The sequence below is a fragment of the Kogia breviceps genome, chromosome 19, assembly GCF_026419965.1.
Source record: "Kogia breviceps isolate mKogBre1 chromosome 19, mKogBre1 haplotype 1, whole genome shotgun sequence".
Taxonomy (NCBI): Eukaryota; Metazoa; Chordata; class Mammalia; order Artiodactyla; family Physeteridae; genus Kogia; species Kogia breviceps.
The window spans coordinates 22656870-22671560 of record NC_081328.1 but is presented as its reverse complement, the minus strand read 5'-3'; the positions used below and the strand labels follow the sequence as shown (position 1 = coordinate 22671560).

General features: G+C 39.0%; 1 protein-coding gene across 1 annotated transcript in view; it reads left to right on the top strand.

The window, feature by feature from the left end:
• The window catches only part of BRIP1 (BRCA1 interacting helicase 1), a 178746-nt gene that overhangs the window by 4825 nt on the left and 159230 nt on the right, over nucleotides 1–14691 (top strand). The window contains 1 exon segment of the mRNA XM_067022117.1: nucleotides 729–902. Within this exon segment, the coding sequence (XP_066878218.1) occupies nucleotides 729–902 (174 nt within the window).

Sequence of the window (14691 nt, the reverse complement as noted above, 5' to 3'; positions counted from 1 at the left end):
ATATTTTTGTAGTGCAGATGGGAAAATAATGTCAGTACTGTTTATAGAAAATAAAATAAATTATTCAGCTTTTATATATCAAATTGTATATTTATACAATGTAGGCACATGTAGAACTATTACAATTTTGTATTATATTTAAGTATTGAAAATTACCTGTTTTATTTATTTTGAATACTGACTTTAAAATGTATTTTGATACATGTATCAGAAATGATACCATGTAACATGTTTTTTGAAATAGAAGTATAATGTGGGAATAATTTAGCGTTATGTGTTTACATTATTATTTTATATGTAACTTTAAAGTTTTTCATTTAGGGAAATAGCAGTAATTAAGAGTATAAGTACCTAAGAATATACTTTAGGTATACTTGGTATTTTAATATATCTCAATATAAATGAATACTAGAGTGGTTGCGCCTCTGTTACATTATTAATTTTTGACTGTTATTAGATTTTTGTAAATCATGTAAATTGTTGATAACTTCCCTATAAATGTTTCTGGCATAAGTGTTTCTCACCTGTCCTAATTTGATGCTGCAGGGTGGGTGACCAACTTGTCCAGATTTGCCAGGTACTTTCCTGGTTTTAGAACTGAAATTCTGAATCCTGGGAAACCTCCCAATCCTGGGCAAAAAATAAGGTGGTTGCGCACCCTAGCTGAAGAGGAAGATTAATGTTTTTTTAATTAGAAATATTATAAATAGAGGTTATTTCATTTTTAGGGAAGCCAGTGGATGAAGGCTTAAGTAAAAAAGCTGAAGTACCATTGTCGTGTTGTTGTACATGCCATTCAAAGAATTTTACAAACAATGACGTGAACCAGGGAACTTCATATCATTTCAACAGTCCAAGTGCACCACCTTCTGAAAGAAATGGCACTTTGTCAACTTGTCAAGGTAGTTTATATTTTGTCTGGGTCTTTTAGTATCTGTAATAGGGGTCTTAATTATTGCTGTTATGAGACCTAATGTAGACAAATTTGGTTAGCATAATTGGTTATGTAGTTCCACCTAATTTCTCTGGAATTATTTTGAATAATGCACAGAGTGGTCAGAAATCCTTGGAATATTTTATTCTTGGCCTCACTTTTAACTGATTCAGACATCTTGCTAGTTTAAATCATTTTTGAAGAAGGCAAGGCAAAATAACTGATATTCAGAAATTGATGTTATTTGTAGGCAGTATTGTTAATTATATGTCAGAATTTTATCAAACATTTTGATTTGTATTGTAAGGCAAAATCTAATTAGCCTCATTCATTCTTGATAACTTTGCCTGGACTTCCGAGACCAGTATCCTATATGAGAATCAGGTATGTTTCAAATATGATCCTTAGATGTTCTTACTAGATTTATTTAAGAGAAATATATTATCAATAACATAAGATTATTAATTTAAAGAATATTTCTTTTGCTTTGACTGTATGGAAAAGATTGACCATTACTTGCCTAAGCCAGAAACCTAGGAGACATCCTGTTTTGCTCTTCCTTATTCCTCCATGCAAATCTCCATCTCTATTGATAACTTCCCTAGTACAAACTACCATTTGTTCTTTAGACCGTGTAATAACTCTTTTCCTGCTTTCACTCATGCCATTCCTTAACTAATCACTGGCAGGGAGAAAAGAGGTTACCATGACTGGCTTACGTCTAAACAGTATCCACTTCCTAAAATCAAGGATGGAGTTGTCTTCCTCTGAAGCACATGACTGTGTGGAGGATGGTAGCTGCTTGAACCGAAGTGTGATTCTTTTAGGAATGAGGAAGAAGAAGTGGAATAGATGCTGGAGCGGTGACCAATAGTGTTGTCTACACAGTTTTGACCCTTAACGTTTTTGGCTTTCTTTCCATTCTTTCAAAGGGTCATGCTTTCTGCTGCCTTCAGAGTCTTTGCTTGTGTTACTGTCTCTTCTGAGGAAAATTCCATCTTCAAAAATTTGTTGTCCTGCTCTTCCTTTAGCTCTCAGCTTAGATATCACTTCTTTAAGGCAGCCATACTGATCTTTCTGTCACACTACATTTGGTTTCCCTATTATATTCTGTCATCTCACTGTGTACCTCTCCTTCATAGCACTTGTTACAATTTGTATTATGCACATGTCTGTGTGCATCTTTTATTAATTTCTCCTTCCCCTAGCAGACTGTATACTCCATGAGGTCAGGAACTGTGTTGGTTTGCTCACCATTGCATATCTAGCAGTGCCTGGCATATAGTAGGAGCTAGATAAATATTTTTTGTATGAATGAATGGAATTGATTTTAAGCTAATTATTAATATAAGAACTCTTGGGGCTTCCCTGGTGGTGCAGTGGTTGAGAGTCTGCCTGCCGATGCAGGGGACACAGGTTCGTGCCCCGGTCTGGGAAGATCCCACATGCCGCAGAGTGGCTGGGCCCGTGAGCCATGGCTGCTGAGCCTGCGCGTCTGGAGCCTGTGCTCTGCAACGGGAGAGGCCACAACAGTGAGAGGCCTGCGTACCACAAAAAGAAAATTAAAAAAAATAAAATAAAATAAAAAATAAAAATATAACCTAAATACAGAAAAATGCACAAATTCTATGTGTATAGCTTGATGAATTTTCACAAAGTAAACACACTCATGTAACTACCACTAGATGAAAAATAGGACATAGCCAACACCCCAGTGGCACTTCTCATGTTCTTTTCCTGTCACTATTCTCTCTATCCACAGGTAGTAGCTATCCTCACTCTGTCACCATTGATGAGTTTTGCTTCTTTATAGAAATGGAATTATATCTGTACTCTTGTGTCTGTCAGCTTTTGCTTAACATATTTCTCAGATTCATTTGTGTTGTATATAGCAGTAGTTCTTATTGCTGTATTTTATGGTATATAATAAATTATATACCATAATTTATTATTTCATTCTACAATTGTTAGACATTTGGGTGGTTTCTAATTTTGGTTATTAAAGCTATTATGAACATTCTTGTTCATTCTGGTACAGATGGGTATACACTGTCTATTAGATATAGATCTAGGAATGGAATTGCTGGTCATAGTGCATGCGTACGTTGAACTATAGTAGATACTGCCAACGTTTTCGAAAATGGTTGAACCAATTTATTCATCCCCCCCCCACTCTACATCTAGTAGTATATGTAAGTTTCATTGTTCAGCATTCCTTTTTTTAAAAAAATTTATTTATTTAATTTATTTTTTATTTTTGCCTGCGATGGGTCTCTGTTGCTGCTCGCGGGCTTTCTCTAGTTGTGGCGAGTGGGGGCTACTCTTTGTTGCAGTGTGCGGGCTTCTCATTGTGGTGGCTTCTCTTGTGGAGCACAGGCTGTAGGCGCGCAGGCTTCAGTAGTTGTGGCACGTGGGCTCTAGAGAGCGCAGGCTCAGTAGTTGTGGCACATGGGCTCAGTTGCTCTGCGGCATGTGGGATCTTCCCGGACCAGGGCTCAAACCCGTGTCCCCTGCATTGGCAGGCAGATTCTTTTTCTTTTTTTTAAAATTAATTAATTTATTTTTGCTGTGTTGGGTCTTCATTTCTGTGTGAGGTCTTTCTCTAGTTGTGGCAAGCAGGGGCCTCTCACTATCGCGGCCTCTCTTGTTGCGGAGCACTGGCTCCAGACGTGCAGGCTCAGTAGTTGTGGCTCACGGGCCTAGTTGCTCTGCGGCATGTGGGATTCTCCCAGACCAGGGCTCGAACCCGTGTCCCCTGCATTAGCAGACAGATTCTCAACTATGGCGCCACCAGGGAAACCCCCAGCATTCTTGTTAGCACTTATATTCGAGTCTTTTTAAGTTTTAGTCGTTATGGTGCCTGTGTGTTGTTCTTGTGAATTTTAATTGTTATCTCTCTGGTAACTAATGAGGTTGATCATCTTTTTTTAAAAAAATCTTTATTGGAGTATAATTGCTTCACAATACCATGTTAGTTTCTGTTGCACAACAAAGCAAATCAGCCATATGCATACACATGTCCCCATATCCCCTCCCCCTTGAGCCTCTCTCCCATCCTCCCTATCCCACCCCTCTAGGTCATTGCAAAGCACCAAGCCAGTCTCTCTGTGCTATGCTGCTGCTTCCCACCAGCCAACTATTTTACATTCAGTAGTGTATATATGTCGATGCTACTCTCACTTTGCCCCAGCTTTGCCCTCCCACCCCATGTCATCAAGTCCATTCTGTATGTCTACTTCTTTATTCCTGCCCTGAAACTAGGTTCATCAGTACCATTTATTTTTTTTCTAGAGTCCATATACATGCATTAGCATACAGTATTTGTTTTTCTCTTTCTGACTTACTTCACTCTGTATGACAGACTCTAGGTCCATCTACCTCACTACAAATAACTCAATTTCATTTCTTTTTATGGCTGAGTAATATTCCATTGTATATATGTGCCACATCTTCTTTATCCATTCATCTATCGATGGACATTTAGGTTGATTCCATGTCCTGGCTATTGTAAGTAGTGGGATTGCTGGGTCATATGGTAGTTCTATTTTTAGTTTTTTAAGGAACCTCCATACTGTTTTCTGTAGTAGTTGTATCAATTTACATTCCCACCAACAGTGTAGGAGGGTTCCCTTTTCACCACACCCTTTCCACCATTTACTGTTTCTAGGTTTTTTGATAATCGCTATTCTGACCAGCGTGAGGTGATACCTCACTGCAGTTTTGATTTGCACTTCTCTAATAATTAGTGATGTTGAGCATCTTTTCATGTGCCTCTTGGCCATCTGTATGTCTTCCTTGGTGAAATGTCTATTTAGGTCTTCTGCCCATTTTTTAACTGGATTGTTTGATTTTTGATATTGAGCTCCAAGAGCTGCTTGTATATTTTCGAGATTAATCCTTTGTCTGTTGTTTTATTTGCAAATGTTTTCTCCCATTCTGAGGGTTGTCTTTTTGTCTTGTTTATGGTTTCCTTTGCTGTGCAAAAGCTTTTAAGTTTAATTAAGTCCCATTTGTTTTTTTTTTGTTTTTATTTCTGTTTCTCTAGGAGGTGAGTCAAAAAAGATCTCGCTGTGGTTTATGTTATAGAGTGTTTTTCCTATGTTTTCCTCTAAAAGTTTTATAGTGTCTGGTCTTACATTTAAATCTTTAATTCATTTGGAGTTTATTTTTGTATATGGTGTTAGGAAGTGTTCTAATTTCATTCTTTGACATGTAGCTGTCCAGTTTTCCCAGCACCACTTATTGAAGAGGCTGTCTTTTCACCGTTGTATGTTCTTGCCTCCTTTGTCGTAAGTTAGGTGCCCATATGTGCATGGGTTTATCTCTGGGCATTCTATCCTGTACCATTGATCTGTATTTCTGTTTTTGTGCCAGTACCATACTGTCTTGATAACTGTAGCTTTGTGGTATAGTTTGAAGTCAGGGAGCCTGATTCCTCAAACTCTGTTTTCTTTCGCAAGATTGCTTTGGCTATTGGGGGTCTTTTGTGTTTCCATACGAATTGTAAGATTTTTTTGTTTTAATTCTGTGAAGAATGCCATTGGTAGTTTGATAGGGATTGCATTGAATCTGTAGATTGATTCGGGTAGTATAGTCATTTTCACAATGTTGCTTCTTTCAACCCAAGAACGTGGTATATTTCTCCATCTGTTTATGTCATCTTTGATTTCTTTCATCAGTGTTTCATAGTTTTCTGAGTACACGTCTTTCGCCTCCTTAGGCAGGTTTATTCCTAGGTATTTTTCTTTTTGTTGCAATGGTAAATGGGAGTGTTTCCTTAATTTCTCGTCATTGGTGTATAGGAATGCCAGAGATTTCTGTGTATTAATCTTGTATCCTGGAACCTTACCAAATTCACTGATTAGTTCTAGTAGTTTTCTGGTGGCATCTTTAGGATTTTCTATGTACAGTATCACGTCATCGGCAAATAGTGACAGTTTTGCTTCTTCTTTTGCAATTTGTATTCCTTCTATTTTTCTTCCCTGATTGCTGTGGCTAGGACTTGCAAACTATGTTGAATAAGAGTGACGAGAGTGACATCCTTGTCTTCTTCCTGATTCTAGTGGAAACGCTTTCAGTTTTTCATCATTGAGAGTGATGTTTGCTGTGGGTTTGTCATATATTGTCTTTATTATGTTGAGGTAGGTTCTCTCTGTGCCCATTTTGTGGAGAGTTTTTATCATAAATGGGTGTTGAATTTTGTCAGAAGCTTTTTCTGCATCTGTTGAGATGATCATATGGTTTTTAATTTGTTAATGTGGTGTATCACATTGATTGATTTGCGTATACTGAAGAATCCTTGCATCCCTGGGATAAATTCCACTTGATCCTGGTGTATGATATTTTTAATGTGCTGTTGGATTCTGTTTGCTAGTATTTTGTTGAGGATTTTTGCATCTATGTTCATCAGTGATATTGGTCTATAATTTTCTTTTTGTGTGATATCTTTTTCCGGTTTTGGTATCAGGGTGATGGTGGCTTTGTAGAATGAATTTGAGAGTGTTTCTCCCTCTGCAATTTTTTGGAACAGTTTGAGAACGATCGGTGTTAGCTCTTCTCTAAATGTTTGATAGAACTCACCTGTGAAGCCATCTGGCCCTGGACTTCTGTTTGTTGGAAGACTTTTAATTACGGTTTCAATTTCATTACTTGTGATAGGTCTGTTTATATTTTCTAATTCTTCCTGGTTCAGTCTTGGAAAATTGTACCTTTCCAGGAATTTGTCCATTTCTTCATGGTTGTCCATTTTATTGGCATGCAGTTGTTTATAGTAGTCTATTATAATCCTTTGTATTTCAGCAGTGTCAGTTGTGATTTCTCCTTTTTCATTTCTAATTTTTTTGATTTGTGTCCTCTTCCTTTTTTTCTTGATGAGTCTGGCTAAGGGTTTATCAATTTTGTTTATCTTCTCAAAGAACCAGCTTTTAGTTTTATTGATCTTTGCTATTGTTTTCTTCATTTCTATTTAATTTATTTCTGCTCTGATCTTTATGACTTCTGTCCTTCTACTGACTTTGGGTTTTCTTTGTTCTTCTTTCTGTAGTTGTTTTAAGTGTAGGGTTAGACTGTTTATTTGAGATTTTTCTTGTTTCTTGAGTTGAGTTTGAATTGCTATAAACTTCTCCCTTAGAACTGCTTTTGCTGCACCCCACAGGTTTTGGGTTGTCGTGTTTTCGTTGTCATTTGTTTCTATGTGTTTTGTTTGTTTCTATGTATTTTTAAATTTCTTCTTTAATTTCTTCAGTGATCTCTTGGTTATTTAGTAGTGCACTGTTTAGTCTCCATGTATTTTTTTTTACAGTTTTTTTTTTCTGTAATTGATTTCCAGTCTCATAGCATTGTCATTAGAAAAGAAGCTTGATACAATTTCATTTTTCTTAAATTTTCCGAGGCTTGATTTGTGACCCAAGATGTGATCCATCCTGGTGTTCCATGTGCACTTGAGAAGAAAGTGTATTCTGCCACTTTTGGGTGGAATGTTCTATAAATACTAGTTAGATCTATCCAGTCTATTGTGTCATTTAAAGCTTGTGTTCCCTTATTTATTTTCTGTGTGGATCATCTGTTCATTGGTGTAGGTGGGGTGTTAAAGTCCCCTACTATTATTGTGTTACTGTCGATTTCTCCTTTTATGGTTGTTAGCATTTGCCTTATGTATTGAGGTGTTGCTATGTTGAGTGCATTAACATTGATATATAATTGTTATATCTTCTTGGACTGATCCCTTGATCATTATGTAGTGTCCTTCCTTGTGTCTTGTAACATTTTTTATTTTAAAGTCTATTTTTTCTGATATGAGTATTGCTACTCCAGCTTTCTTTTGATTTCCATTTGCATGGAATATCTTTTTCCATCCCCTCACTTTCAGTCTGTATGTGTCCCTAGGTCTGAAGTGGGTCTCTTGTAGATAGCATATATATGTGTCTTATCATTTTCTTAATTTTTTTGGGTTTGTTTTTGTGGGTCTTTTTCTTCTCTTGTGTTTCCCACTTAGAGAAGTTTCTTTAGCATTTGTTGTAAAGCTGGTTTTGTGGTGCTGAATTCTCTTAGGTTTTGTTTGTCTGAAAAGCTTTTGACTTCTCCATTGAATCTGAATGAGATCCTTGCTGGGTAGAGTAATCTTGGTTGTAGGTTTTTCTCTTTCATCACTTTAAGTGTATCCTGCTACTCCCTTCTGGCCTGCAGAGTTTCCACTGAAAAATCAGCTGATAACCTTACGGGGATTCCTTTGTATGTTATTTGTTGTTTTTCCCTTGCTGCTTTTAATATTTTTTCTTTGAATTTAATTTTTGTTAGTTTGATAAATATGTGTCTTGGTGTGTTTTTCCTAGGGTTTATCCTGTATGGGACTCTCTGTGCTTCCAGGACTTGGGTGACTATTTCCTTTCCTATATTAGGGAAGTTTTATAATCTCTTCAAATATTTTCTCAGATCCTTTCATTTTTCTCTTCTTCTTCTGGGACCCCTATAATTTGAATGTTGGTACGTTTAGTGTTATCCCAGAGATTTCTGAGATTGTCTTCAGTTCTTTTCATTCTTTTTTCTTTATTCTGCTCCTCAGCAGTTATTTCCACCATTTTGTCTTCCAGCTCACTTATTTGTTCTTCTGCCTCTGTTATTGATTCCTTCTGGTGTATTTTTCATTTCAGTTATTCTGTTGTTCATCTCTGTTTGTTTGTTCTTTTGTTCTTCTAGATCTTTGTTAAACATTTCTTTTATTTTCTCAATCCATGCTTCCATTTATTTCCGAGATTCTGGATCATCTTTACTGTCATTATTCTGAATTATTTTCAGGTAGGTTTCCTATTTCCTCTTCATTTATATGGTCTTGTAGATTTTTACGTTGCTCCTTCATCTGTGACATATTTTTTTTGCCGTCTCATTTTTTTTTTTAATGAGTGGATTGTGTTCCTGTTTTACTGGTTGTTTGGCCTGAAGCTTCCAACACTGGAGTTTGTAGGCTATTGGGTAGAGCTGGGTCTTGGTGCTGAGATGGGGAACTCTGTGAGACCTCACTCCAATGAATATTCCCTGGGGTCTGAGGTTCTCTGTTAGTCCAGTGGTTTTGACTCGGAGCTCCCACTGCAGGAGCTTCCGCCCGACCCTGTGCTTGCAAATCAAGATCCCACAAGCAGCGTGTGGTGGCAAAATAAAAAAAGAACAATAACAAAGTAAAAAATAAAATTAGACTAGGAAACTAACAGATATATTAGAAGAATGTAAAAATAAAAATATAGGTGAATCAACCACCAGAAGGTACATCAGTACCACAGTAGTGAAAAAGAGGAGGAAGGAAAAGGAAAAAAAAAAAAGGAGGGGGGGAAAGGCCTTGGTTGTGGAGAGTGGGGCCTAAAGAAGGGTGAGGTTTGGGCAGTGGGCGGGGCCAAGGCTGGAAAAGGCCCTGGGGGCTATGGGGGTGTGGGGCTTAGGCTCAAGGAACAGAAGGGGCCCAGGCATGACCCCCACCCCTGGTCTCAGAGGGCAGGGCACCTCACCTGGGAGCCCATCAGGCTTCCTTGGCTCAAGGGGGTGGGGCAAACACCCTCCTCTCCTCTCCTGCTCCTCCAGTCTGGGGTCTGGGAGGGCGCCTCCCGTCTGCCTCTCCTGATCTCCCCAGCCTCCCTCCTATGCTCACAAGGACCCACGTGGCCTGGAGGGGGTTTGGAGGGCAGGGGTAGGCCTGGGTGCTCAGCAGGCTCCCAGGGACTGAATGGGCAGGGCAAACACCCTCTGCTCCACTCCCGCTCCTCCCACAGGGCCCCTTCCACCTGCCTCTCCCAATCTTCCCAGCCTCCCTCCTATGCCCTCAAGGACCCATGTGGCCTGGAGGAGGGTTTGGGGGGCGGGGGATCGGCCTGGGAGTTCAGCATGCTCCCCAGACTCCAGTGAGCAGGGCAATTGTCCTCCACTCCTCTCCTGCTCTTCCCGGAGAGTCCCTCCCACCTGCCTCTCCTGATCTCCCCAGCCTCAGGGGCATGGATCTTGTCTGGCCTCCACTTCTCCTCCTGTCTTGGTCCCCCTGTGTCCTACTCATTCACTCTGGGGTTCTTCCCATCACCTGGGGGTTAGAGTCCCCCACCAGCGGCCAGCTGGTGCCCTAGTTGTGGGTAGATGCTAACTCTGTGTCTTCCCACACTGCCATCTTGACTCCTCCCCTCCGTTGAGCATCTTTTAATATGCCTATTGGTCATTTGAATATTCCCTTTAGTGAACTGCCTTTTCAAGTGGTTTGCCCATTTTTCTATTGGGTTATTTCTTACTGATTTCCAGGATTTGTTGTTGTTGTTGTTCTTAATATATTCTGAATATATCTCATATGTTTATAACTTTGTATTTTAAAGATTTAACCCTTTTGGTAAGCTTCCTGCCAACTTCCCTGCTATAAAGAACAAGAAGATAAGCCTTTTTGTATATGCAGATAATATGATTTTTTTTTTTCATGAATTGGGGTTAATCTTACTTGGCACATGGCAGTTCAGTTTTTCTAAAACTAAATTATGTTTTTGGTACATGTTCCCTGCCTCTTAATGGGCCCATACCAATTTGCCCCTTGATTTATTTGGGGCAGGATTTCTCAACATTGGCACTGTTACCATTTTGAATAGCATAATTCTTTGTTGTGGAGGCTGTGCTGTGCATTATGGGATGTTAGAAACATCTCCAAGGCCTCAACCCACTAGATGCCAGTGGTATGCCCCACCCCCCCATCTTGTGACAACCAAAAATGTCTCCAGATATTGCCTAATGTCCTAATGTCCCTGGGGTATAGGTTGGGGTTGTTAAAATTGCCCCATTTGAGAACCACTGATCTATTTGTTTGTGGTTATTTTACTAGTTTGTGAGGAAATTGTAAAGCTCAAAATTATGTCTTTTCTAAAATATGTATGGAAATGCCAAGGAGTAAGAATAGCCAGGACAGTTTTCAAGAAGCAGGTCAAGGTGAGGGGACTTGATCTGTGAGATAGCCTGATTTGTTTTTTATATATATATATATATATATATATATATATATATATATATATATATATATATATAAAATAATTAAAACAGTTTGGTATTAGCACAGTAGAATACAATAGAGAACCCAAATTCCATTCTGCATGTATGCAGAAACTTGATTTTTATAGAAGTGCTCGTACAGAGCAGAGGGCACAAGAGGGACTTTTCAATAAGTGGTACTGTGACTATTAAATATCCATAAGGAAGAAATTGAAATTGGAGCCCTACTTTACTCCATACACAAAAATTCATTCCAGGTAGATTAGAGACCCCTAGGTATGAAAGGCAAAACTGTTAAGATTTTAGAATATAATGGTTTTCAAACTGTGTTCCTAAGAGTCTTAGGAAGAAACATACCTTATAGGAAGAAGGGGGCAGTGGATCAGGGAAGTTCTAGGTCTTTCATCATATTTTAGAAATCCTAAGCAATATTTCTTTAAAAAATATAGTCCTCCTCAGAAAAAGCTTGAAAACCAGTGCTGTGTGGTGTAGACTCACTTCTGTGTTTGTGCAGACTCAGACTTGTTTTTTGAAAATGGTATTGGAGCTGCTCATAGGGCTTTTCTCCCTGATAGTCTGTAAATCCTTTAAGGCCAGGAACTTTTTTTTTCATTGTTTTCCGTGTGTCTGGAGTTTTATGGATGCAATATAATAAATGCTTGTTAAGTGAATTCAAGCCCTGGGAGGTTTTGTTTGTTTGTTTGTTTGTTTTTCTGCAAAAAGCTTTATTATTTCCATTTGGTCCAAGGCTTGGGAGAGGGCTCCAGGGTAGTTAAAAAGCTGCCTAGTGGCTGCAGAGAGGGGCTTCAGGCAGAAGCCCTGACACCAGAGGGGCTCCTCAAAGACCACTGGGCTCCGGAGGCTCCTAGTTGTGCCTGAGGGTGAGCCTTTCAAAGAGGTACTTGCCCAGCCCAGCCTGGGGACCAGCCAGCCTGCAGAGGTTGGTCAGGTGGTTACCCATCTTCTTGATGAGTTTCACCTCCTCATCTAGGAAGTGGCTCTCCAGGAAGTCGCAGAGGTGGGGGTCTTTACGGGCATAGCCCAGGACATCCAGATCCAGAAGGGCCTGGTTCAGGTTCTTCTCCATGTTAATGGCAACTCCCATAGCGTCCTGGGTTTCACCCCACTCATCTGGAGATGGCTTCTGCACGTCCTGGAAGAGGGCGTGGCTGCCACATTGGTTTTGCATTTTCAAGAGACACTTGGCGCCCTCGTGCTTCTCTTCAGCCAATTCGCGGAAAAAATGGCCCGTGCCCTCCAGAGCCACATCACTGTGGTCGAAATAGAAGCCCAGGGAGAGGTAGGTGTAGGAGGTCCGCAGATGCATGTTGACCAGGCAGTTGACGGCGGCCTCCACCTCGGTGGAATAATTCTGAGCGAATGTGTAGAGAAGAGCAGAGAGGAAAGAAGGTACCTTTAAGAATGCTCATGTTTAGGGATAGGGAGAAACCAATGTATAGGAACAGTTAAGAACAGTGTTACAGACATTAAGGCAAAAGGTAGTGCATTTGTTATGTTCCAAGAAGACAGAGTGTTATGTTTGGCTGTATGCCTAGAGATTATATGTATGGAATTTGGAGTCAGACAGCAGGAGTCAGTCACATCCAGGCTCTGCCTTTTACTAGCTATATGATATGACCATGTTACTTGACTTCTTTTAAAACCTAGTGTTCACATTTATAAAATGGAGATAATATTTGGTGATTAAGAGGTCACTGTTAACCTTGAGATTGAGCTTTCAGGATTGTGGGATTAAAAGGCAGATTTTAGGAGCTTGGTTCTATTGTTTAAGCCTAAAGATCACTGAGAAATTTAGTAGAAAAGGAACATTAAGGCACTGGAAGGAAAGATTTTTATAGAGATGAAAAATTTTTGAGAGAATCTTACAGTTATATTTTTTAAACCATGTTATTCAAGTAGTCTACAAAAGCACAAATCTATTGAAAATCAAAATTGGACTTTTCTCTTTTTAAAACTGTTTAGATACTTTGTTTTAATTATTTAAAATATTTTTATTTTATATTGTAGTGTAGTTGATTAACAATGTTGTGTTAGTTTCAGGTGTACAGCAAAGTGGTTCAGTTGTACATGAACATGTATCTATTTTCCAAACTCTTTTCCCATTTAGATTATTACAGTGTTGAGCAGAGTTCCCTGTGCTATATATTAGGTCCTTGTTGGTTATCTGTTTTAAATATAGCAGTGTGTACATGTCAATTCCAAACTCCCAGTCTATCCCTGCCCCCCACCTCCACTCTTCCCCCCTGGTAACCATAAGTTCCTTCTCTAAGGCAGTTTCGGTTTTGTAACTAAGTTCATTTGTATCATTTTAAAAAAAATTTAGATTGTGCATATAAGTCGTATCATAAGATATTTGTCTTTCTCTGTCTGACTTTCTTCACTTAGTGTGATAATCTCCAGGTCCATCCGTGTTGCTGCAAATGGCATTATTACATTCTTTTTAATGGCTGTGTGATATTCCATTGTATATATGTACCACATCTTCTTTATCCATTCATCTGCAGATGGACATTTAGGTTGCTTCCATGTCTTGGCTATTGTAAATAGCGCTGCAATGAATATTGGGGTGCATGTATCCTTTTGAACCATGTTTTTCTCCAGATACATGCCCGGGAGTGGGACTGCTGGATCATATGGTACTCTGTTTTTAGTTTCTTAAGGAACCTCCATACTGTTCTTAGTGGCTCTACCAGTTTACATTCCCACCAACAGTGTAGGAGGGTTCCCTTTTCTCCACACCCTCTCCAGCATTTATTGTTTGTAGACTTTTTGATGATGGCCATTTTGACTGGTGTGAGGTGATACCTCATTGTAATTTTTTGGGTTTTTTTTTGGCCACCCTGCATGGCTTGTGGGATTTTAGTCCCCTGACCAGGGATTGAACCCGGGCCCTCAGCAGTGAGAGCGCAGAGTCCTAACCACTGGACCGTCATTGTAGTTTTTGTTTGCATTTCTCTAATAATTAGAGATGTTGAGCATCTTTTCATGTGCCTCTTGGCCATCTGTATGTTGTCTTTGGAGAAACATCTGTTTAGGTGTTCAGCCCATTTTTTGATTGGGTTGTTTGTTTTTTTGATATTGAGCCACATGAACTGTTTGTAAATTTTGGAGATTAATCCTTTTTTGGTTGCATCATTTGCAAATATTTTCTCCCATTCTGCAGGCTGTCTTTTCATTTTGTTTATCGTCTCCTTTGCTGTGCAAAAGCTTTTGAGTTTAATTAGGTCCCTTTTATTTTTTTAAAACATCTTTATTGGGGTATACTTGCTTTACATTGTTGTGTTAGTTTCTGCTGTATAACAAAGTGAATCAGCTATATGTATGCATATATCCCCATATCCCCACCCTCTTGCATCTCCCTCCCACCCTCCCTGTCCCACCCGTCTAGGTGGTCACAAAGCAGTGAGCTGATCTATGAGTCTGCTTCCCGCTAGCTATCTATTTTACATTTGGTAGTGTACATCCATTTGTTTATTTTTGTTTCCATTACTCAGGGAGATGCCTGTGTTTTCCTCTAAGTTTTATAGTATCCCATCTTACATTTAGGTCTTTAATCCATTTTGAGTTTATTTTTGTGTATGGTGTTATAAAGAATGTTCTAATTTCATTTTTTTACATGTATCTGTCCAGTTTTCCCAGCACCATTTATGGACTTCCCTCTTGAAAGCATATTTCTAAAAATGTTTGCTGTGTCTTTGTTAAAGTATACTGAGTGGTAAATAAGTGCTTTTAAAGAT